A 24,903-nucleotide genomic window follows, 5' to 3' on the forward strand; every position below is an offset into this window, starting at 1 on the left:
AGTGCCGTGGGGGGTGTTCAGAGAGGGGTCCCGCCGGGACCCCACTCTGAACAGCACCGATCCCGGCTGCAATCTGCAGCCGGGCAGTGCGTCTATTAGCCGACGCGGCAACAGGACCCGCGCCGGCTAATTAAGCACTTCAATGCAGCTGTCAAACCTGATCGCGGGGGGGAGATCAGTTCTTCTGGACGGCCCGGGTCTCAGCGTCGGAATGACGCTGATCCCGGCTCGGCAATAGATTGCTATGGCCTGCAGCAGGCCATTGCAATCTATCACCGATTACAATGATCTTTGCTGTGTATATACACAGCATTGATCTCTATGAGAGATCAGTGCTCTCTATATACAAGTCCCCCAGGGGGGCTTCTAGTTTATGTAAAAAAAAAAGGAAAAATGTGTTTTAATTAATAAAAAATCCCCTCCCCTAATAAAAGTCCAAATCACCCCCCTTTTCCCATTTTATAAATATAAATTAATAAATAAACAAATAAATAAACATGTTTGCTATCGCCGCGCACGTAATCGCCCGAACTATTAATTAATCACATTCCTGATCTCGCACGGTAAATGGTGTAAGCGCAAAAAATTTGCAAAATTGCGCATTTTTGGTCGCATCAAATCCAGAAAAAATGTAATAAAAAGCGATCAAAAAGTCGTATTTGCGCAATCAAGGTACCAATAGAAAGAACGCACCATGGCGCAAAACATGACACCTCACACAGCCCCATAGACCAAAGGATAACAGCGCTATAACCCTGGGAATAGATCGACTGTAAGGAACATATATTTGGTAACAATGGTTTGAATTTTTTACAGGCCATCAGATACAAGAAAAGTTATACATGTTATATATCATTGTAATCGTAACGACTTGAGGAACATATATAACAAGTCAGTTTTACCATAGGGCGAACGGCGTAAATGCAAAACTCCCCGAAATCAAAACAAATTGTTTTTTTTTTTCAATTTGACAGCAGTTTCGCAGCATATTTTATGGAAAAATAATGCCTGTCATTACAAAGTACAATTGGTGTCCCAAAAAATAAGCGCTCATATAAGTCTCTAGGTGAAAAAATGCAAGCGCTATGGACTTTTAAACATAAAATGGACCTTAAGGGGTTAATTTTGTAAGTTTTCAAATTTGAGTACATTTTTTTTTCAAAACTAATGCCAAAACAAAGTAAACAGATGGAAATATATGATCATATACTCTCCCCTCACGGCCTCGGGTCACCCCCTCACGGCTCCCAGTCTTGGGTAACCCCCTCACTCCTTATAGCTCCCAGCCTCGGGTCACCCCTCACTGTTCCTGGAATTGGGTCACTCCTCATGGCTCCCGGTCTCGGGTTGCCCCTCACAGCTCCTGCCCTCGGGTCACCCCTCATGGCTCCCAGTCTCGGGTCACCCCTCATTCCTCACAGCTCCCGGCCTCAGGTCACCCCTAACGGCTCCCGACCTCTGGTTACTCCTCACAGCTCCCGGTCTCGGGTCACCCCTCACAGCTCCTGCCCTTGGGTCACCCTCTCACTCCTCATGGCTCCCGGTCTCGGGTTGCCCCTCACAGCTCCTGCCCTCGGGTCACCCCTCATGGCTCCCAGTCTCGGGTCACCCCTCATTCCTCACAGCTCCCGGCCTCAGGTCACCCCTTACGGCTCCCGACCTCTGGTTAATTCTCACAGCTCCCGGTCTCGGGTCACCCCTCACGGCTCCTGGCCTCGGGTCACTCTCCCCTCACAGCTCCCGGCCTCGGGTCACTCTCCCCTCACAGCTCCCGGCCTCAGGTAACTCCTCATCCCTCACAGCTCCCGGCCTCGGGTCACTCTCCCCTCACAGCTCCCGGCCTCAGGTAACTCCTCATCCCTCACAGCTCCCGGCCTCGGGTCACTCTCCCCTCACAGCTCCCGGCCTCCGGTCACTCTCCCCTCACAGCTCCCGACCTCGGGTCACTCTCCCCTCACAGCTCCCGACCTCGGGTCACTCTCCCCTCATAGCTCCCGGCCTCGGGTCACTCTCCCCTCACAGCTCCCGACCTCCGGTCACTCTCCCCTCACAGCTCCCGGCCTCGGGTCACTCTCCCCTCACAGCTCCCGGCCTCGGGTCACTCTCCCCTCACAGCTCCCGGCCTCCGGTCACTCTCCCCTCACAGCTCCCGGGCTCGGGTCACTCTCCCCTCACGGCTCCCGGCCTCCGGTCACTCTCCCCTCACGGCTCCCGGCCTCGGTTCACCCCTCACAGCTCCTGGCCTCGGGTCACTCTCCCCTCACAGCTCCCGGCCTCCGGTCACCCCTCACAGCTCCCGGCCTCGGGTCACTCTCCCCTCACAGCTCCCGGCCTCGGGTCACTCTCCCCTCACAGCTCCCGGCCTCCGGTCACTCTCCCCTCACAGCTCCCGGTCTCGGGTCACTCTCCCCTCACGGCTCCCGGCCTCCGGTCACTCTCCCCTCACGGCTCCCGGCCTCGGTTCACCCCTCACAGCTCCCGGCCTCGGGTCACTCTCCCCTCACAGCTCCCGGCCTCCGGTCACCCCTCACAGCTCCCGGCCTCGGGTCACTCTCCCCTCACAGCTCCCGGCCTCGGGTCACTCTCCCCTCACAGCTCCCGGGTCACCCCTCACAGCTCCCGGTCACTCTCCCCTCACAGCTCCCGGCCTCCGGTCACTCTCCCCTCACAGCTCCCGGCCTCCGGTCACTCTCCCCTCACAGCTCCCGGCCTCGGGTCACTCTCCCCTCACAGCTCCCGGGTCACTCTCCCCTCACAGCTCCCGGGTCACCCCTCACAGCTCCCGGCCTCGGGTCACTCTCCCCTCACAGCTCCCGGGTCACTCTCCCCTCACAGCTCCCGGCCTCGGGTCACTCTCCCCTCACAGCTCCCGGCCTCGGGTCACTCTCCCCTCACAGCTCCCGGCCTCGGGTCACTCTCCCCTCACAGCTCCCGGCCTCGGGTCACTCTCCCCTCACAGCTCCCGGCCTCGGGTCACTCTCCCCTCACAGCTCCCGGCCTCGGGTCACTCTCCCCTCACAGCTCCCGGCCTCGGTCCCTCTCCCTCACAGCTCCCGGCCTCGGGTCACTCTCCCCTCACAGCTCCCGGCCTCCGGTCACTCTCCCCTCACAGCTCCCCGGGTCACCCCTCACAGCTCCCGGCCTCGGGTCACTCTCCCCTCACAGCTCCCGGGTCACTCTCCCCTCACAGCTCCCGGCCTCGGGTCACTCTCCCCTCACAGCTCCCGGCCTCGGGTCACTCTCCCCTCACAGCTCCCGGCCTCCGGTCACTCTCCCCTCACAGCTCCCGGCCTCGGGTCACTCTCCCCTCACAGCTCCCGGCCTCCGGTCACTCTCCCCTCACAGCTCCCGGCCTCGGGTCCCTCTCCCCTCACAGCTCCCGGCCTCGGGTCACTCTCCCCTCACAGCTCCCGGCCTCGGGTCACTCTCCCCTCACAGCTCCCGGCCTCGGGTCACTCTCCCCTCACAGCTCCCGGCCTCGGGTCACTCTCCCCTCACAGCTCCCGGCCTCGGGTCACTCTCCCCTCACAGCTCCCGGGTCACCCCTCACAGCTCCCGGCCTCGGGTCACTCTCCCCTCACAGCTCCCGGCCTCCAGGCACCCCTCACAGCTCCCAGCCTCCGGTCACTCTCCCCTCACAGCTCCCGGCCTCCGGTCACTCTCCCCTCACAGCTCCCGGCCTCCGGTCACTCTCCCCTCACAGCTCCCGGCCTCCGGTCACTCTCCCCTCACAGCTCCCGGCCTCGGGTCACTCTCCCCTCACAGCTCCCGGGTCACCCCTCACAGCTCCCGGCCTCGGGTCACTCTCCCCTCACAGCTCCCGGCCTCCGGTCACTCTCCCCTCACAGCTCCCGGCCTCCGGTCACTCTCCCCTCACAGCTCCCGGCCTCCGGTCACTCTCCCCTCACAGCTCCCGGCCTCGGGTCACTCTCCCCTCACAGCTCCCGGGTCACCCCTCACAGCTCCCGGCCTCGGGTCACTCTCCCCTCACAGCTCCCGGGTCACCCCTCACAGCTCCCGGCCTCGGGTCACTCTCCCCTCACAGCTCCCGGCCTCGGGTCACTCTCCCCTCACAGCTCCCGGCCTCGGGTCACTCTCCCCTCACAGCTCCCGGCCTCGGGTCACTCTCCCCTCACAGCTCCCGGCCTCGGGTCACTCCCCCCTCACAGCTCCCAGCCTCGGGTCACTCTCCCCTCACAGCTCCCGGCCTCGGGTCACTCTCCCCTCACAGCTCCCGGCCTCGGGTCACTCTCCCCTCACAGCTCCCGGCCTCGGGTCACTCTCCCCTCACAGCTCCCGGGCTCGGGTCACTCTCCCCTCACAGCTCCCGGGTCACCCCTCACAGCTCCCGGCCTCGGGTCACTCTCCCCTCACAGCTCCCGGCCTCGGGTCACCCCTCACAGCTCCCGGCCTCGGGTCACTCTCCCCTCACAGCTCCCGGCCTCCGGTCACTCTCCCCTCACAGCTCCCGGCCTCGGGTCACCCCTCACAGCTCCCGGCCTCGGGTCACTCTCCCCTCACAGCTCCCGGCCTCCGGTCACTCTCCCCTCACAGCTCCCGGGTCACCCCTCACAGCTCCCGGCCTCGGGTCACTCTCCCCTCACAGCTCCCGGCCTCCGGTCACTCTCCCCTCACAGCTCCCGGCCTCCGGTCACTCTCCCCTCACAGCTCCCGGGTCACCCCTCACAGCACCCGGTCCCGGGTCACTCTCCCCTCACAGCTCCCGGCCTCGGGTCACCCCTCACAGCTCCCGGGTCCCCGTGCCCCGTCAGCAGCTGCAGTGAGCGTCCTCCACCACAGGGGGCAGAGTGTGTGAGGCCGGGGGGCGGCGCTGTGTCTCTCTCATCCTCCTTTGTGTGTGATGAGGAAGGAGGAGGGGGCAGTGATGGGTACCGCTCCTCGCCCCACCCATACATGACCAGCGCTCCATACATACAGCCTGGGCTCCCAGCACCGGACCGCCGCCGCCGTGCCCATCACTGCCCAGCTCAGCACCGTGCACACCGTCCGCAGTGAGGGACGACGCCTCGGGCCGGTAGCGGGCTCTCGTACAGTCATGTTGGCCCTATTTAACAAGCTGCTGGACTGGTTCAAGGCTCTGTTCTGGAAGGAGGAGATGGAGCTCACCCTGGTGGGGCTGCAGTACTCCGGGAAGACAACCTTTGTCAACGTGATCGCGGTGAGTGAGGAGGCCGGGGGGATGGGGGATGTGTGTGTGGGGACAGCACTGGGATGCAGCCATCTTGTCGTGTACCACACAGATGTGTGATGTGAGGCTCCCTCATAGAGGAAGGATGGAGAGGCCGGGCAATGGGGAGGCCCAAATACAGAAGGGCTGAGGGGAGATGGAGAGGCCAGGCAATGGGGAGATGGAGAGGCCGGGCAATGGGGAGATGGAGAGGCCGGGCAATGGGGAGATGGAGAGGCCGGGCAATGGGGAGGCCCAAATACAGAAGGGCTGAGGGGAGATGGAGAGGCCGGGCAATGGGGAGATGGAGAGGCCGGGCAATGGGGAGATGGAGAGGCCGGGCAATGGGGAGGCCCAGATACAGAAGGGCTGAGGGGAGATGGAGAGGCCGGGCAATGGGGAGATGGAGAGGCCGGGCAATGGGGAGATGGAGAGGCCGGGCAATGGGGAGGCCCAAATACAGAAGGGCTGAGGGGAGATGGAGAGGCCGGGCAATGGGGAGATGGAGAGGCCGGGCAATGGGGAGATGGAGAGGCCGGGCAATGGGGAGATGGAGAGGCCGGGCAATGTGGAGATGGAGAGGCCGGGCAATGGGGAGATGGAGAGGCCGGGCAATGGGGAGGCCCAGATACAGAAGGGCTGAGGGGAGATGGAGAGGCCGGGCAATGGGGAGGCCCAGATACAGAAGGGCTGAGGGGAGATGGAGAGGCCGGGCAATGGGGAGATGGAGAGGCCGGGCAATGGGGAGATGGAGAGGCCGGGCAATGGGGAGATGGAGAGGCCGGGCAATGGGGAGATGGAGAGGCCGGGCAATGGGGAGATGGAGAGGCCGGGCAATGGGGAGATGGAGAGGCCGGGCAATGGGGAGGCCCAGATACAGAAGGGCTGAGGGGAGATGGAGAGGCCGGGGCAATGGGGAGGCCCAGATACAGAAGGGCTGAGGGGGAGATGGAGAGGCCGGGCAATGGGGAGATGGAGAGGCCGGGCAATGGGGAGATGGAGAGGCCGGGCAATGGGGAGATGGAGAGGCCGGGCAATGGGGAGATGGAGAGGCCGGGCAATGGGGAGATGGAGAGGCCGGGCAATGGGGAGGCCCAGATACAGAAGGGCTGAGGGGAGATGGAGAGGCCGGGCAATGGGGAGATGGAGAGGCCGGGCAATGGGGAGATGGAGAGGCCGGGCAATGGGGAGATGGAGAGGCCGGGCAATGGGGAGATGGAGAGGCCGGGCAATGGGGAGGCCCAGATACAGAAGGGCTGAGGGGAGATGGAGAGGCCGGGCAATGGGGAGGCCCAGATACAGAAGGGCTGAGGGGGAGATGGAGAGGCCGGGCAATGGGGAGATGGAGAGGCCGGGCAATGGGGAGATGGAGAGGCCGGGCAATGGGGAGGCCCAAATACAGAAGCGCTGAGGGGAGATGGAGAGGCCGGGCAATGGGGAGATGGAGAGGCCGGGCAATGGGGAGGCCCAAATACAGAAGCGCTGAGGGGAGATGGAGAGGCCGGGCAATGGGGAGGCCCAAATACAGAAGGGCTGAGGGGAGATGGAGAGGCCGGGCAATGGGGAGGCCCAGATACAGAAGGTATGAGGGGAAATGGAGAGGCCGGGCAATGGGGAGGCCCAGATACAGAAGGGCTGAGGGGAGATGGAGAGGCCGGGCAATGGGGAGATGGAGAGGCCGGGGCAATGGGGAGATGGAGAGGCCGGGGCAATGGGGAGATGGAGAGGCCGGGCAATGGGGAGATGGAGAGGCCGGGCAATGGGGAGATGGAGAGGCCGGACAATGGGGAGATGGAGAGGCCGGGCAATGGGGAGGCCCAAATACAGAAGGGCTGAGGGGAGATGGAGAGGCCGGGCAATGGGGAGATGGAGAGGCCGGGCAATGGGGAGATGGAGAGGCCGGGCAATGGGGAGGCCCAAATACAGAAGGGCTGAGGGGAGATGGAGAGGCCGGGCAATGGGGAGATGGAGAGGCTGGGCAATGGGGAGATGGAGAGGCCGGGCAATGGGGAGGCCCAAATACAGAAGGGCTGAGGGGAGATGGAGAGGCCGGGCAATGGGGAGATGGAGAGGCCGGGCAATGGGGAGATGGAGAGGCCGGGCAATGGGGAGATGGAGAGGCCGGGCAATGGGGAGGCCCAGATACAGAAGGGCTGAGGGGAGATGGAGAGGCCGGGCAATGGGGAGATGGAGAGGCCGGGCAATGGGGAGGCCCAAATACAGAAGGGCTGAGGGGAGATGGAGAGGCCGGGCAATGGGGAGGCCCAGATACAGAAGGGCTGAGGGGAGATGGAGAGGCCGGGCAATGGGGAGATGGAGAGGCCGGGGCAATGGGGAGATGGAGAGGCCGGGCAATGGGGAGGCCCAAATACAGAAGGTATGAGGGGAGATGGAGAGGCCGGGCAATGGGGAGGCCCAGATACAGAAGGGCTGAGGGGAGATGGAGAGGCCGGGCAATGGGGAGGCCCAGATACAGAAGGGCTGAGGGGAGATGGAGAGGCCGGGCAATGGGGAGGCCCAGATACAGAAGGGCTGAGGGGAGATGGAGAGGCCGGGCAATGGGGAGATGGAGAGGCCGGGGCAATGGGGAGATGGAGAGGCCGGGCAATGGGGAGATGGAGAGGCCGGGCAATGGGGAGGCCCAGATACAGAAGGGCTGAGGGGAGATGGAGAGGCCAGGCAATGGGGAGATGGAGAGGCCGGGCAATGGGGAGGCCCAGATACAGAAGGGCTGGGGGGAGATGGAGAGGCCGGGCAATGGGGAGGCCCAGATACAGAAGGGCTGAGGGGAGATGGAGAGGCCGGGCAATGGGGAGGCCCAGATACAGAAGGTATGAGAGGAGATGGAGAGGCCGGGCAATGGGGAGATGGAGAGGCCGGGCAATGGGGAGATGGAGAGGCCGGGCAATGGGGAGGCCCAAATACAGAAGGGCTGAGGGGAGATGGAGAGGCCGGGCAATGGGGAGATGGAGAGGCCGGGCAATGGGGAGGCCCAAATACAGAAGGGCTGAGGGGAGATGGAGAGGCCGGGCAATGGGGAGGCCCAAATACAGAAGGGCTGAGGGGAGATGGAGAGGCCGGGCAATGGGGAGGCCCAAATACAGAAGAGCTGAGGGGAGATGGAGAGGCCGGGCAATGGGGAGATGGAGAGGCCGGGCAATGGGGAGGCCCAGATACAGAAGGGCTGGGGGGGAGATGGAGAGGCCGGGCAATGGGGAGGCCCAGATACAGAAGGGCTGGGGGGAGATGGAGAGTCCGGGCAATGGGGAGATGGAGAGGCCGGGCAATGGGGAGGCCCAGATACAGAAGGGCTGGGGGGAGATGGAGAGGCCGGGCAATGGGGAGGCCCAGATACAGAAGGGCTGGGGGGAGATGGAGAGTCCGGGCAATGGGGAGATGGAGAGGCCGGGCAATGGGGAGGCCCAGATACAGAAGGGCTGAGGGGAGATGGAGAGGCCGGGCAAATGGGGGAGGCCCAGATACAGAAGGGCTGAGGGGGAGATGGAGAGGCCGGGCAATGGGGAGGCCCAGATACAGAAGTGCTGAGGGGAGATGGAGAGGGCCGGGCGAATGGGGGGAGGAGAGGCCGCATGCAATACAGAAGGGCTGTGGGGAGATGGAGAGGCCGGGCAATGAGGAGGCCCAGATACAGAAGGGCTGAGGGGAGATGGAGAGGCCGGGCAATGTGGAGGCCCAGATACAGAAGGGCTGAAGGGAGAATGAGAGGCCGGGCAATGGGGGAGATGGAGAGGCCGGGGAAATGGGGAGGCCCAACTATAGAAGGGCTGAGGGGAGATGGAGAGGCCGGGCAATGGGGAGGCCCAGATACAGAAGGGCTGAGGGGAGATGGAGAGGCCGGGCAATGGGGAGGCCCAGATACAGAAGGGCTGAGGGGGAGATGGAGAGGCCAAGCAATGGGGAGGCCCAAATACAGAAGGGTTGAGGGGAGATGGAGAGGCCAGGCAACGGGGAGGCCCAAATACAGAAGGTATGAGGGGAAATGGAGAGGCCCGGGCAAGGGGGAGGCCCAGATACAGAAGGGCTGAGGGGAGATAGAGAGGCCGGGCAATGGGGAGGCCCAAATACAGAAGGTATGAGGGGAGATGGAGAGGCCGGGCAATGGGAAGGCCCAGATACAGAAGAGCTGAGGGGGAGATGGAGAGGCCAGGCAATGGGGAGGCCCAGATACAGAAGGTATGAGGGGAGATGGAGAGGCCAAGCAATGGGGAGGCCCAAATACAGAAGGGCTGAGGGGAGATGGAGAGGCCAAGCAATGGGGAGGCCCAAATACAGAAGGGCTGAGGGGAGATGGAGAGGCCAAGCAATGGTGAGACCCAAATACAGAAGGGCTGAGGGGAGATGGAGAGGCCGGGCAATGGGGAGGCCCAAATACAGAAGGTATGAGGGGAGATGGAGAGGCCGGGCAATGGGGAGGCCCAGATACAGAAGGGCTGAGGGGAGATGGAGAGTCCGGGCAATGGGGAGGTGGAGAGGCCGGGCAATGGGGAGGCCCAGATACAGAAGGGCTGAGGGGAGATGGAGAGGCCGGGCAATGGGGAGGCCCAGATACAGAAGGGCTGAGGGGAGATGGAGAGGCCGGGCAATGGGGAGGCCCAGATACAGAAGGGCTGAGGGGAGATGGAGAGGGCCGGGCAATGGGGAGGCCCAGATACAGAAGGGCTGAGGGGAGATGGAGAGGCCGGGCAATGGGGAGGCCCAGATACAGAAGGGCTGAGGGGAGATGGAGAGGCCGGGCAATGAGGAGGCCCAGATACAGAAGGGCTGAGGGGAGATGGAGAGGCCGGGCAATGTGGAGGCCCAGATACAGAAGGGCTGAAGGGAGAATGAGAGGCCGGGCAATGGGGAGATGGAGAGGCCGGGAAATGGGGAGGCCCAACTATAGAAGGGCTGAGGGGAGATGGAGAGGCCAGGCAATGGGGAGGCCCAGATACAGAAGGGCTGAGGGGAGATGGAGAGGCCGGGCAATGGGGAGGCCCAGATACAGAAGGGCTGAGGGGGAGATGGAGAGGCCAAGCAATGGGGAGGCCCAAATACAGAAGGGTTGAGGGGAGATGGAGAGGCCAGGCAACGGGGAGGCCCAAATACAGAAGGTATGAGGGGAAATGGAGAGGCCGGGCAATGGGGAGGCCCAGATACAGAAGGGCTGAGGGGAGATAGAGAGGCCGGGCAATGGGGAGGCCCAAATACAGAAGGTATGAGGGGAGATGGAGAGGCCGGGCCATGGGAAGGCCCAGATACAGAAGAGCTGAGGGGGAGATGGAGAGGCCAGGCAATGGGGAGGCCCAGATACAGAAGGTATGAGGGGAGATGGAGAGGCCAAGCAATGGGGAGGCCCAAATACAGAAGGGCTGAGGGGAGATGGAGAGGCCAAGCAATGGGGAGGCCCAAATACAGAAGGGCTGAGGGGAGATGGAGAGGCCAAGCAATGGTGAGACCCAAATACAGAAGGGCTGAGGGGAGATGGAGAGGCCGGGCAATGGGGAGGCCCAAATACAGAAGGTATGAGGGGAGATGGAGAGGCCGGGCAATGGGGAGGCCCAAATACAGAAGGTATGAGGGGAGATGGAGAGGCCGGGCAATGGGAAGGCCCAGATACAGAAGAGCTGAGGGGGAGATGGAGAGGCCAGGCAATGGGGAGGCCCAGATACAGAAGGTATGAGGGGAGATGGAGAGGCCAAGCAATGGGGAGGCCCAAATACAGAAGGGCTGAGGGGAGATGGAGAGACCAAGCAATGGGGAGGCCCAAATACAGAAGGGCTGAGGGGGAGATGGAGAGGCCAAGCAATGGTGAGACCCAAATACAGAAGGGCTGAGGGGAGATGGAGAGGCCGGGCAATGGGGAGGCCCAAATTCAGAAGGTATGAGGGGAGATGGAGAGGCCGGGCAATGGGGAGGCCCAGATACAGAAGGGCTGAGGGGAGATGGAGAGTCCGGGCAATGGGGAGATGGAGAGGCCGGGCAATGGGGAGGCCCAGATACAGAAGGGCTGAGGGGAGATGGAGAGGCCGGGCAATGGGGAGGCCCAGATACAGAAGGGCTGAGGGGAGATGGAGAGGCCGGGCAATGGGGAGGCCCAGATACAGAAGGGCTGAGGGGAGATGGAGAGGCCGGGCAATGGGGAGGCCCAGATACAGAAGGGCTGAGGGGAGATGGAGAGGCCGGGCAATGAGGAGGCCCAGATACAGAAGGGCTGAGGGGAGATGGAGAGGCCGGGCAATGTGGAGGCCCAGATACAGAAGGGCTGAAGGGAGAATGAGAGGCCGGGCAATGGGGAGATGGAGAGGCCGGGCAATGGGGAGGCCCAACTATAGAAGGGCTGAGGGGAGATGGAGAGGCCGGGCAATGGGGAGGCCCAGATACAGAAGGGCTGAGGGGAGATGGAGAGGCCGGGCAATGGGGAGGCCCAGATACAGAAGGGCTGAGGGGGAGATGGAGAGGCCAAGCAATGGGGAGGCCCAAATACAGAAGGGTTGAGGGGAGATGGAGAGGCCAGGCAACGGGGAGGCCCAAATACAGAAGGTATGAGGGGAAATGGAGAGGCCGGGCAATGGGGAGGCCCAGATACAGAAGGGCTGAGGGGAGATAGAGGCCGGGCAATGGGGAGGCCCAAATACAGAAGGTATGAGGGGAGATGGAGAGGCCGGGCAATGGGAAGGCCCAGATACAGAAGAGCTGAGGGGGAGATGGAGAGGCCAGGCAATGGGGAGGCCCAGATACAGAAGGTATGAGGGGAGATGGAGAGGCCAAGCAATGGTGAGACCCAAATACAGAAGGGCTGAGGGGAGATGGAGAGGCCGGGCAATGGGGAGGCCCAAATACAGAAGGTATGAGGGGAGATGGAGAGGCCGGGCAATGGGGAGGCCCAGATACAGAAGGGCTGAGGGGAGAATGAGAGGCCGGGCAATGGGGAGATGGAGAGGCCGGGCAATGGGGAGGCCCAACTATAGAAGGGCTGAGGGGAGATGGAGAGACCGGGCAATGGGGAGGCCCAGATACAGAAGGGCTGAGGGGAGATGGAGAGGCCGGGCAATGGGGAGGCCCAGATACAGAAGGGCTGAGGGGGAGATGGAGAGGCCGGGCAATGGGGAGGCCCAGATACAGAAGGTATGAGGGGAGATGGAGAGGCCAGGCAACGGGGAGGCCCAAATACAGAAGGGCTGAGGGGAGATGGAGAGGCCGGGCAATGGGAAGGCCCAAATACAGAAGAGCTGAGGGGGAGATGGAGAGGCCAGGCAATGGGGAGGCCCAGATACAGAAGGTATGAGGGGAGATGGAGAGGCCATGCAACGGGGAGGCCCAAATACAGAAGGGCTAAGGGGGAGATGGAGAGGCCAAGCAATGGGGAGGCCCAAATACAGAAGGGCTGAGGGGAGATGGAGAGGCCAAGCAATGGGGAGGCCCAAATACAGAAGGGCTGAGGGGAGATGGAGAGGCCAAGCAATGGGGAGGCCCAAATACAGAAGGGCTGAGGGGAGATGGAGAGGCCGGGCAATGGGGAGGCCCAAATACAGAAGGTATGAGGGGAGATGGAGAGGCCGGGCAATGGGGAGGCCCAGATACAGAAGGGCTGAGGGGAGATGGAGAGGCCAAGCAATGGGGAGGCCCAAATACAGAAGGTATGAGGGGAGATGGAGAGGCGGGGCAATGGGGAGGCCCAGATACAGAAGAGCTGAGGGGGAGATGGAGAGGCCAGGCAATGGGGAGGCCCAGATTCAGAAGGGCTGAGGGGAGATGGAGAGGCCAGGCATTGGGGAGGCCCAGATACAGAAGGGCTGAGGGGAGATGGAGAGGCCAGGCAATGGGGAGGCCCAGATACAGAAGGTATGAGGGGAGATGGAGAGGCCATGCAACGGGGAGGCCCAAATACAGAAGGGCTAAGGGGGAGATGGAGAGGCCAAGCAATGGGGAGGCCCAAATACAGAAGGGCTGAGGGGAGATGGAGAGGCCAAGCAATGGGGAGGCCCAAATACAGAAGGGCTGAGGGGAGATGGAGAGGCCGGGCAATGGGGAGGCCCAAATACAGAAGGGCTGAGGGGAGATGGAGAGGCCGGGCAATGGGGAGGCCCAGATACAGAAGGGCTGAGGGGAGATGGAGAGGCCGGGCAACGGGGAGGCCCAAATACAGAAGGGCTGAGGGGGAGATGGAGAGGCTGGGCAATGGGGAGGCCCAAATACAGAAGGACTGAGGGGAGATGGAGAGGCCGGGCAATGGGGAGGCCCAGATACAGAAGGGCTGAGGGGAGATGGGGAGGCCCAAATACTGAAGGTATGAGGGGGAGATGGAGAGGCCAAGCAATGGGGAGGCCCAAATACAGAAGGGCTGAGGGGAGATGGAGAGGCCGGGCAATGGGGAGGCCCAGATACAGAAGGGCTGAGGGGAGATGGGGAGGCCCAAATACTGAAGGTATGAGGGGGAGATGGAGAGGCCAAGCAATGGGGAGGCCCAAATACAGAAGGGCTGAGGGGAGATGGAGAGGCCAAGCAATGGGGAGGCCCAAATACAGAAGGGCTGAGGGGAGATGGAGAGGCCGGGCAATGGGGAGGCCCAAATACAGAAGGGCTGAGGGGAGATGGAGAGGCCGGGCAATGGGGAGGCCCAGATACAGAAGGGCTGAGGGGAGATGGAGAGGCCGGGCAACGGGGAGGCCCAAATACAGAAGGGCTGAGGGGGAGATGGAGAGGCCGGGCAATGGGGAGGCCCAAATACAGAAGGACTGAGGGGAGATGGAGAGGCCGGGCAATGGGGAGGCCCAGATACAGAAGGGCTGAGGGCAGATGGGGAGGCCCAAATACTGAAGGTATGAGGGGGAGATGGAAAGGCCAAGCAATGGGGAGGCCCAGATACAGAAGGGCTGAGGGGAGATGGAGAGGCCGGGCAATGGGGAGGCCCAGATATAGAAGGGCTGAGGGGAGATGGAGAGGCCGGGCAATGGGTAGGCCCAGATACAGAAGGTATGAGGGGAGATGGAGAGGCCGGGCAACGGGGGGGCCCAGATACAGAAGGGCTGAGGGGAGATGGAGAGGCCGGGCAATGGGGAGGCCCAGATACAGAAGGGCTGAGTGGAGATGGAGAGGCCAGGCAATGGGGAGGCCCAGATACAGAAGGGCTGAGGGGAGATGGAGAGGCCAGGCAATGGGGAGGCCCAGATACAGAAGGGCTGAGGGGAGATGGAGAGGCCGGGCAATGGGGAGGCCCAGATACAGAAGGGCTGAGGGGAGATGGAGAGGCCAGGCAATGGGGAGGCCCAGATACAGAAGGGCTGAGGGGAGATGGAGAGGCCAGGCAATGGGGAGGCCCAGATACAGAAGGGCTGAGGGGAGATGGAGAGGCCGGGCAATGGGGAGGCCCAGATACAGAAGGGCTGAGGGGAGATGGAGAGGCCGGGCAATGGGGAGGCCCAGATACAGAAGGGCTGAGGGGGAGATGGAGAGGCCGGGCAACGGGGAGGCCCAGATACAGAAGGGCTGAGGGGGAGATGGAGAGGCCGGGCAATGGGGAGGCCCAAATATAGAAGAGCTGAGGGGAGATGGAGAGGCCAGGCAATGGGGAGGCTCAAATACAGAAGGGCTGAGGGGGAGATGGAGAGGCCAAGCAATGGGGAGGCCCAAATACAGAAGGGCTAAGGGGGAGATGGAGAGGACGGGCAATGGGGAGGCCCAAATACAGCCGGGCTGAGGGAGAGATGGAGAGGCCAGGCAATGGGGAGGCCCAAATACAACCGGGCTGAGGCGAGATGGAGAGGCCAGGCAATGGGAAGGCCCAAATACAACCGGGCTGAGGGGAGATGGAGAGGCCGGGCAATGGGGAGGCCCAGATCCAGAAGAGCTGAGGGGAGATGGAGAGGCCAGGCAATGGGGAGGCCCAAATACAGAAGGGCTGAGGGGGAGATGGAGAGGCCAAGCAATGGGGAGGCCCAAATACAGAAGGGCTAAGGGGGAGATGGAGAGGACGGGCAATGGGGAGGCCCAAATACAGCCGGGCTGAGGGAGAGATGGAGAGGCCAGGCAATGGGGAGGCCCAAATACAACCGGGCTGAGGCGAGATGGAGAGGCCAGGCAATGGGAAGGCCCAAATACAACCGGGCTGAGGGGAGATGGAGAGGCCGGGCAATGGGGAGGCCCAGATCCAGAAGAGCTGAGGGTAGATGGAGAGGCCAGGCAATGGGGAGGCCCAGATACAGAAGAGCTGAGGGGAGATGGAGAGACCAGGCAATGGGGAGGCCCAGATACAGCCGGGCTGAGGGGGAGATGGAGAGGCCCAAATACAGAAGGGCTGAGGGGAAGATGGAGAGGCCAGGCTATGGGGAGGCCCAAATACAGAAAGGCTGAGGGGAGATGGAGAGGCCGGGAAATGGGGAGGCCCAAATATAAAAGGGCTGAGGGGAAGATTGAGAGGCCGGGCAATGGGGAGGCCCAAATACAGAAGGGCTGAGGCGGAGATGGAGAGGCCAGGCAAAGGGGAAGGCCCAAATACAGCTTGGCTGAGGGGAGATGGAGAGGCCGGGCAATGGGGAGGCCCAAATACAACCAGCCTGAAAGGAGATCCTGCAATGGGGGGGCCCGGCAATGGGGAGGTTCACATCCAGCCGGGCTTAGGGGAGATGGGGAGGCCCAAATACAACTGGGCTGAGGGGAGATGGGGAGGCCCAAATACAACCAACCTAAGGGGAGATGGGGGGGCCTAAATACAGAAGGGATATGGGGAGATGGGGGGCCCAAATACAGAAGGGCTGAGGGGAGGTGGGGGGCCCAAATACAGAAGGGCTGAGGGGAGGTGGGGGGCCCAAATACAGAAGGGCTGAGGGGAGCTGGGGAGACCCAGCAATGGGGAGATGGGGGGCCCAAATACAACCAGCCTGAGTGGAGATGAGGGGATCCAGCAAGGGGGAGGACCAAATACAACCGGGCTGAGGAGAGATGGGGAGGCCCAGGCTGAGGGGAGATTGGGAGCCTGACACACAAGCTTGGCCTCCACTCACATCATACATCTCAATATACTGTGTGTGTGTCTATATACCGTGTATGTGTATATATATCTATATACTGTGTATATAATGGGTGTGTGTGTGCATATACTGCGTATAACACACACACACACACAGATAGATGAGCTGATATATCACATATACAGCTGTCCTGCTAGATAGATAGGGTATACGATCACACAAGGCTGTATACATAGGGCAGTGGCTTCTCTCCCATTGAGCTGTAGAATAGGCCCAGGTCGTGGTGGGGCAGCTCCTGAATAGCCCATCACCCAAGGAAAAGGAAACGCCCTCCCTCCAGGGTGATTGGCTGAAACAAATCACATGGGAGGTTGTAAGATGCCCCCGCCATGGGCCAGATCTCTCCTCTCCTGGATGGGAACACTCATAGTATGTTATGCCCCCGCCATGGGCCAGATCTCTCCTCTGCTGATGGGAACACTCACAGTATGTTATGATGCCCCCGCCATGGGCCAGATCTCTCCTCTCCCAGATGGGAACAGTCACAGTATGTTATGATGCCCCCGCCATGGGCCAGATCTCTCCTCTCCCAGATGGGAACAGTCACAGTATGTTATGATGCCCCCGCCATGGGCCAGATCTCTCCTCTGCTGATGGGAACACTCACAGTATATTATGATGCCCCCGCCATGGGCCAGATCTCTCCTCTCCCGGATGGGAACACTCATAGTATGTTATGCCCCCGCCATGGGCCAGATCTCTCCTCTGCTGATGGGAACACTCACAGTATATTATGATGCCCCCGCCATGGGCCAGATCTCTCCTCTGCTGATAAGAACACTCACAGTATGTTATGATGCCCCCGCCATGGGCCAGATCTCTCCTCTGCTTATGGGAACACTCACAGTATGTTATGATGCCCCCGCCATGGGCCAGATCTCTCCTCTGCTGATAAGAACACTCACAGTATGTTATGATGCCCCCGCCATGGGCCAGGTCTCTCCTCCCCCGGATGGGGACACTCACAGTATGTTATGATGCCCCCGCCATGGGCCAGATCTCTCCTCTGCTGATAAGAACAGTCACAGTATGTTATGATGCCCCCGCCATGGGCCAGATCTCTCCTCTGCTGATGGGAACACTCACAGTATGTTATGATGCCCCCGCCATGGGCCAGATCTCTCCTCTGCTGATAAGAACACTCACAGTATGTTATGATGCCCCCGCCATGGGCCAGGTCTCTCCTCCCCCGGATGGGGACACTCACAGTATGTTATGATGCCCCCGCCATGGGCCAGATCTCTCCTCTGCTGATGGGAACACTCACAGTAGGGCTGGGCGATTAATCAAATTAATTCGATTAATTCGCCCAGACAGTTAGAATCGATTAGAATTTTTGTGAAAATCTTAAACTCGATTTTCACCAAAAATCATTGCGGGCAGAGCAGTGCAGGGGCGGCCGGCGCGGTAAAGTGTCGGGTCCGGGGAGAGTTGCAGGATGGCGGGGTGAGGTGCGGGGTCGGCAGTCAGGAGATAGTGTCGCTGCGGGTCCTGAAGCTGTACAGCGGGCAGAGAAACTATCTCCTTCTGCTGCAATCCCTGCCGCCTCCTCCACAGACCGGGGACCTGCACGTGTGCTAGGAAGAGAGCGAGACGCAGCTCAGCTGTGTAAGGGGCGGGGACAGGTCAGCCGCGGATCTGTGAAGAGGCTGGAGCCGCCGGTGCCACATCTCTCCTGACTGCCGGCCCTGCACCTCACCGTCCTGCAACTCTCCCCGGACCCGACACTTTACCGTGCCTGCCTTAGGCCCGCATACCCCCTCAGTGACTCCCAGTCTGCCCCATGCCCCCTCAGTGATTCCCAGTCTGCCCCATGCCCCCTCAGTGACACCCAGTCTGCCCCATGCACCCTCAGTAACACCCAGTCTGCCCCATGCCCTCTCAGTGACACCCAGTCTGCCCCATGCCCCCTCAGTGACACCCAGTCTGCCCCATGCCCCCTCAGTGACACCCAGTCTGCCCCATGCCCCCTCAGTGACACCCGGTCTGCCCCATGCCCCCTCAGTGACTCCCATTCTGCCCCATACCCCCTCAGTGACCCCCAGTCTGCCCCATGCCCTCTCAGTGATTCCCAGTCTGCCCCATGCCCCCTTAGTGACCCCCAGTCTGCCCCATGCCCCCTCAGTAACTCCCAGTCTGCCCCATGCCCACTCAGTGACACCCAGTCTGCCCCATGCCCCCTCAGTGACACCCAGTCTGCCCCATGCCCCCTCAGTGACACCCAGTCTGCCCCATGCCCCCTCAGTGACACCCAGTCTGCCCCATGCCCCCTCAGTGACTCCCAGACTGCCCCATGCCCCCTCAGTGACTCCCAGTCTGCCCCATGCCCCCTCAGTGACCCCCAGTCTGCCCCATGCCCCCTCAGTGACACCCAGTCTGCCCCATGCCCCCTCAGTGACTCCCAGTCTGCCCCATACCCCCTCAGTGACTCCCAGTCTGCCCCATGCCCCCTCAGTGACCCCCAGACTGCCCCATACCCCCTCAGTGACTCCCAGTCTGCCCCATGCCCCCTCAGTGACACCCAGTCTGCCCCATGCCCCCTCAGTGACTCCCAGTCTGCCCCATGCCCCCTCAGTGACACCCAGTCTGCCCCATGCCACCTCAGTGACCCCCAGTCTGCCCCATACCCCCTCAGTCACCCCGTCTGCCCCATACCCCGTCTGCTCCATACCCCCTCAGTGACCCCCAGTCTGCCCCATACCCCCTCAGTGACCCCCAGTCTGCTCCATACCCCCTCAGTGACCCCCAGTTTGCTCCATACCCCCTCAGTGACCCCCAGTCTGCCCCATACCCCCTCAGTCACCCCCAGTCTTCCTCATAGCCCCTCAGTCACTCCAGTCCCACTCAGCCCCCCCAATCACCCTCAGCTGCCCCAGCCCCCCCTCAGTCACACTCAGCTGCCCCAGTCCCCCTCATCTATTCCTGTACTACTACTACACCCATCATCTATACCTGTACTACTACTACACCCCTCATCTTTACCTGTACTACTACTACACCCCTCATCTTTACCTGTACTACTACACCTCTCATCTATAACTGTACTACTACCACCACACTCCTCGTGTTTACCTGTACTACTACTACACCCCTTATCCACTATACCCCTATTACTACTCCCTACCTAGATGGAGGCACAAAGAAGATCTCCTATACTATATGGGGCACATATTTGGGAAAACTACTTATATGGGGCACACAATGGGCTCGTCTACTACATGGGGGCACAGGGGGAGCACTGTCACACTGGGAAGCAATACCGTTGTCTCAAACGTAATTAAGATAGTATCTAATGCTTCAGGGAGAAAAATGTCCTGTTTATTTAGCAAAAAGAAAATAAAATCGAGATTTAAATCGAGAATCATCCAAAATTTGTTAAAAAATTGAGATTTTATTTTTTGGCCATATCGCCCAGCCCTAACTCACAGTATGCTATGATGCCCCCGCCATGGGCCAGATCTTTCCTCTGCTGATGGGAACACTCACAGTATGCTATGATGCCCCCGCCATGGGCCAGATCTCTCCTCTGCTGATGGGAACACTCACAGTATGTTATGATGCCCCCGCCATGGGCCAGGCCTCTCCTCTGCTGATGGGAACACTCACAGTATGCTATGATGCCCCCGCCATGGGCCAGATCTCTCCTCTCCCGGAAGGTAACACTCACAGTATGTTATGATGCCCCCGCCATGGGCCAGATCTCTCCTCTGCTGATGGGAACACGCACAGTATGTTATGATGCCCCCGCCATGGGCCAGATCTCTCCTCTGCTGATGGGAACACTCACAGTATGTTATGATGCCCCCGCCATGGGCCAGGTCTCTCCTCCCCCGGATGGGAACACGCACAGTATGTTATGATGCCCCCGCCATGGGCCAGGCCTCTCCTCTGCTGATGGGAACACTCATAGTATGTTATGATGCCCCCGCCATGGGCCAGGTCTCTCCTCCCCCGGATGGGAACACGCACAGTATGTTATGATGCCCCCGCCATGGGCCAGGCCTCTCCTCTGCTGATGGGAACACTCACAGTATGTTATGATGCCCCCGCCATGGGCCAGGTCTCTCCTCCCCTGGATGGGAACACTCACAGTATGTTATGATGTCCCCGCCATTTGCCAAATCTCTCCTCTCCCGGATGGGGACACTCACAGTATGTTATGATGCCCCCGCCATTTGCCAGATCTCTCCTCTCCCGGATGGGAACACTCACAGTATGTTATGATGCCCCCTCCATGGGCCAGAGCTCTCCTTCCCCGGATGGGAACAGTCACAGTATGTTATGATGCCCCCGCCATGGGCCAGATCTCTCCTCTCCCGGATGGGAACACTCACAGTATGTTATGATGCCCCCTCCATGGGCCAGATCTCTCCTCTCCCGGATGGGAACAGTCACAGTATGTTATGATGCCCCCGCCATGGGCCAGATCTCTCCTTCCCCGGATAGGAACACTCACAGTATGTTATGATGCCCCCGCCATGGGCCAAATCTCTCCTGTTCTGATGAGAACACACACAGTAGGGCTGGGCGATATTGGCCTAAATCAATATCGCGGTTTATCGCACATGTAGCCGCGGCAACGATAATTGACCGATAATTATGACACGCCCCCTTTTTGCAAACCACACCCACTTGCCGTGCCAAACTGGCGATATTTTGATTCTAAAAAAGTTAAAAAGAACTAGCAGAGCAGCAACCCATGGTTAGTCTATTATCATTATTATTATTTGTCATTATTAGGGGTCTCAGCAGAGACCTGGACATGTGTATATACAGGTATACACCCTCTACAGGGTATACACAGGTCACAGAGAGATAGGTGTGTATGACTATATGGGGGGGATGGATTGGGGTGCATTACTATACAGGAGGTTGGGATCGGGTTACAGGACTATACAGGCAGCACATAGGGATAGGGGGCGGATAGGGGTGTATGACTATACAGGGGGGGGCGGATAGGGGTCTATGACTATATACAGGGGGGCGGATAGGGGTGGATGACTATACAGGGGGGGGCGGATAGGGGTGGATGACTATATACAGGGGGCGGATAGGGGTGTATGACTATACAGGTGGGGGGGGGGCGGATAGGGGTGTATGACTATACAGGTGGGGGGGCGGATAGGGGTGTATGACTATATACAGGGAGCGGATAGGGGTGTATGACTATATACAGGGGGCAGATAGGGGTGTATGACTGTACATAGGGGGGTGGATAGGGTTGTATGACTATATACAGGGGGCGGATAGGGGTGTATGACTATACAGGGGGGGGCGGATAGGGGTGGATGACTACGGGGGGGGGCAGGGGTGTATGACTACGGGGGGTGGGCAAGGGTGTATGACTATACGGGGGGGGCAAGGGTGTATGACTATACGGGGGGGGCAGGGGTGTATGACTCTACGGGGGGTGGGCAAGGGTGTATGACTATATGGGGGGGCAGGGGTGTATGACTATACGGGGGGGGAGATGGGGGTGTATGACTATACAGGGGGGCAGATAGGGGTGTATGACTATACAGGGGGGGCAGATAGGGGTATATGACTATACATAGGGGGGCGGACAGGGGTGTATGACTATACATAGGGGGGGCGGACAGGGGTGTATGACTATACATAGGGGGGCGGATAGGGGTGTATGATTATACGGATGGCGGACAGGGGTGTATGACTGTCTGGGGGTGGCGGACAGGGGTGTATGACTATACATAGGGGGGCGGATAGGGGCGTATGACTAAACGGGGGCGGACAGGGGTGTATGACTAAACAGGGGGGGGCGCGGATATCGGGGTATGACTATACGGAGGGGTGAATAGGGGGGTGTAACTTTACAGGGGGCACATAGGGATGGCAGGCGGATAGGAGAGTATTATACAGGGAGGTGCATGCTGGTACCTGTAGTCCCCTCAGTAACAATACAGGGCTGTAACATAGGAGGAATGGATGTGCTGCAGCAGGCAGGATACCACACACAGCTATAAGTTATCCTGCCTGCTGCAGCCCATAATTCCTCCTATGTTACAGCCCTGTATTGTTACTGAGGGGACTACAGGTACAGCTGCTCCTCCAGCTATGACATGCCTGCGTCACTGCACACACAGCACAATAACATGTGCAGGGACGCCGGTATCAGAGCGGGAGGTGGAGGAGCAGCAGGGCCCAGATGACAATGCCGCCCGACCCGCCCCCCGCCCGTCTGAGCGCCCTCACCCCCACCCGTCCGGTCCTAGGCCCCGTCCCGCCGCACCTGTCCATCCATGCGCCCACCCGTTAAGTCCGGCGTCCCTGCACACACAGCACATTGACATGTGCAGCGCTCGCCGGCCGGCCGGCACCAGTCCTCGTCGGACGGGACTGGTGCCGTGGAGGGCAATGTCAATGTGCTGTGTGTGCAGGGACGCCGGACGGGACCGGACTTGACGGGTGGGTGCATGGATGGACAGGTGCGGCGGGACGGGGCCTGGGACTGGACGGGTGAGGGTGCTCGGGGGGGCGGGTGAGGGCGGCATTGTCAACTGGGCCCTGCTGCTCCCGCTCTGACGCCGGCATGTCAGTGGTGGAGGAGCAGCAGAAAAAAATACCGCAGATACCGTCCTGGCTAAGTTGAGGTCGGTTAACCGACTGCAGTGACGGTATCGGTATTTTTGCGGTATACCGCCCAGCCCTAACTCACAGTATGTTATGTTGCCCCCGCCATGGGCCAGATCTCCCCTCTGCTGATGGGAACACTCACAGTATGTTATGTTGCCCCCGCCATGGGCCAGATCTCTCCTCTCCCAGATGGGAACACTCACAGTATGTTATGTTGCCCCCGCCATGGGCCAGATCTCTCCTCTGCTGATGGGAACACTCACAGTATGTTATGATGCCCCCCGCCATGGGCCAGATCTCTCCTCTGCTGATGGGAACACTCACAGTATGTTATGTTGCCCCCGCCATGGGCCAGATCTCTCCTCTCCCAGATGGGAACAGTCACAGTATGTTATGATGCCCCCGCCATGGGCCAGATCTCCCCTCTGCTGATGGGAACACTCACAGTATGTTATGCCCCCGCCATGGGCCAGATCTCTCCTCTCCCGGATGGGAACACTCACAGTATGTTATGCCCCCGCCATGGGCCAGATCTTTCCTCTGCTGATGGGAACACTCACAGTATGTTATGCCCCCGCCATGGGCCAGATCTCTCCTCTGCTGATGGGAACACTCACAGTATGTTATGCCCCCGCCATGGGCCAGATCTCTCCTCTCCCGGATGGGAACACTCACAGTATGTTATGCCCCCGCCATGGGCCAGATCTTTCCTCTGCTGATGGGAACACTCACAGTATGTTATGCCCCCGCCATGGGCCAGGTCTCTCCTCTGCTGATGGGAACACTCACAGTATGTTATGATGCCCCCGCCATGGGCCAGATCTCTCCTCTGCTGATAAGAACACTCACAGTATGTTATGATGCCCCCGCCATGGGCCAGATCTCTCCTCTCCCGGATGGGAACACTCACAGTATGTTATGATGCCCCCGCCATGGGCCAGATCTCTCCTCTCCCGGATGAGAACACTCACAGTATGTTATGATGCCCCCGCCATGGGCCAGATCTCTCCTCTGCTGATGGGAACACTCATAGTATGTTATGCCCCCGCCATGGGCCAGATCTCTCCTCTGCTGATGGGAACAGTCACAGTATGTTATGCCCCCGCCATGGGCCAGATCTCTCCTCTGCTGATGGGAACACTCATAGTATGTTATGCCCCCGCCATGGGCCAGATCTCTCCTCTGCTGATGGGAACAGTCACAGTATGTTATGCCCCCGCCATGGGCCAGATCTCTCCTCTGCTGATGGGAACACTCACAGTATGTTATCATGCCCCCGCCATGGGCCAGATCTCTCCTCTGCTGATGGGAACACTCACAGTATGTTATGATGCCCCCGCCATGACTATACAGGGGGGGGCGGATAGGGGTCTATGACTATATACAGGGGGGCGGATAGGGGTGGATGACTATACAGGGGGGGGCGGATAGGGGTGGATGACTATATACAGGGGGCGGATAGGGGTGTATGACTATACAGGTGGGGGGGGGCGGATAGGGGTGTATGACTATACAGGTGGGGGGGCGGATAGGGGTGTATGACTATATACAGGGAGCGGATAGGGGTGTATGACTATATACAGGGGGCAGATAGGGGTGTATGACTGTACATAGGGGGGTGGATAGGGTTGTATGACTATATACAGGGGGCGGATAGGGGTGTATGACTATACAGGGGGGGGCAGGGGTGTATGACTACGGGGGGGGGCAGGGGTGTATGACTACGGGGGGTGGGCAAGGGTGTATGACTATACGGGGGGGGCAAGGGTGTATGACTATACGGGGGGGGCAGGGGTGTATGACTCTACGGGGGGTGGGCAAGGGTGTATGACTATATGGGGGGGCAGGGGTGTATGACTATACGGGGGGGGAGATAGGGGTGTATGACTATACAGTGGGGCAGATAGGGGTGTATGACTATACAGGGGGGGCAGATAGGGGTATATGACTATACATAGGGGGGCGGACAGGGGTATATGACTATACATAGGGGGGCGGACAGGGGTGTATGACTATACATAGGGGGGCGGATAGGGGTGTATGATTATACGGATGGCGGACAGGGGTGTATGACTGTCTGGGGGTGGCGGACAGGGG

General features: G+C 60.3%; 1 protein-coding gene across 1 annotated transcript in view; it reads left to right on the forward strand.

Moving 5' to 3' along the window:
- Window positions 1-4,611: 4,611 nt before the first annotated feature.
- The window catches only part of LOC138767131 (ADP-ribosylation factor-like protein 8A), a 54,572-nt gene continuing 34,280 nt past the window's right edge, over window positions 4,612-24,903 (forward strand). Inside the window, exon 1 of the mRNA XM_069944407.1 lies at window positions 4,612-5,179. Coding sequence (XP_069800508.1) covers window positions 5,057-5,179 — 123 coding nt within the window. The 5' untranslated portion in view covers window positions 4,612-5,056. The remainder of the gene's footprint in view (window positions 5,180-24,903) is intronic.

The sequence above is a fragment of the Dendropsophus ebraccatus genome, chromosome 11 (genome assembly GCF_027789765.1).
Source record: "Dendropsophus ebraccatus isolate aDenEbr1 chromosome 11, aDenEbr1.pat, whole genome shotgun sequence".
NCBI lineage: Eukaryota > Metazoa > Chordata > Amphibia > Anura > Hylidae > Dendropsophus > Dendropsophus ebraccatus.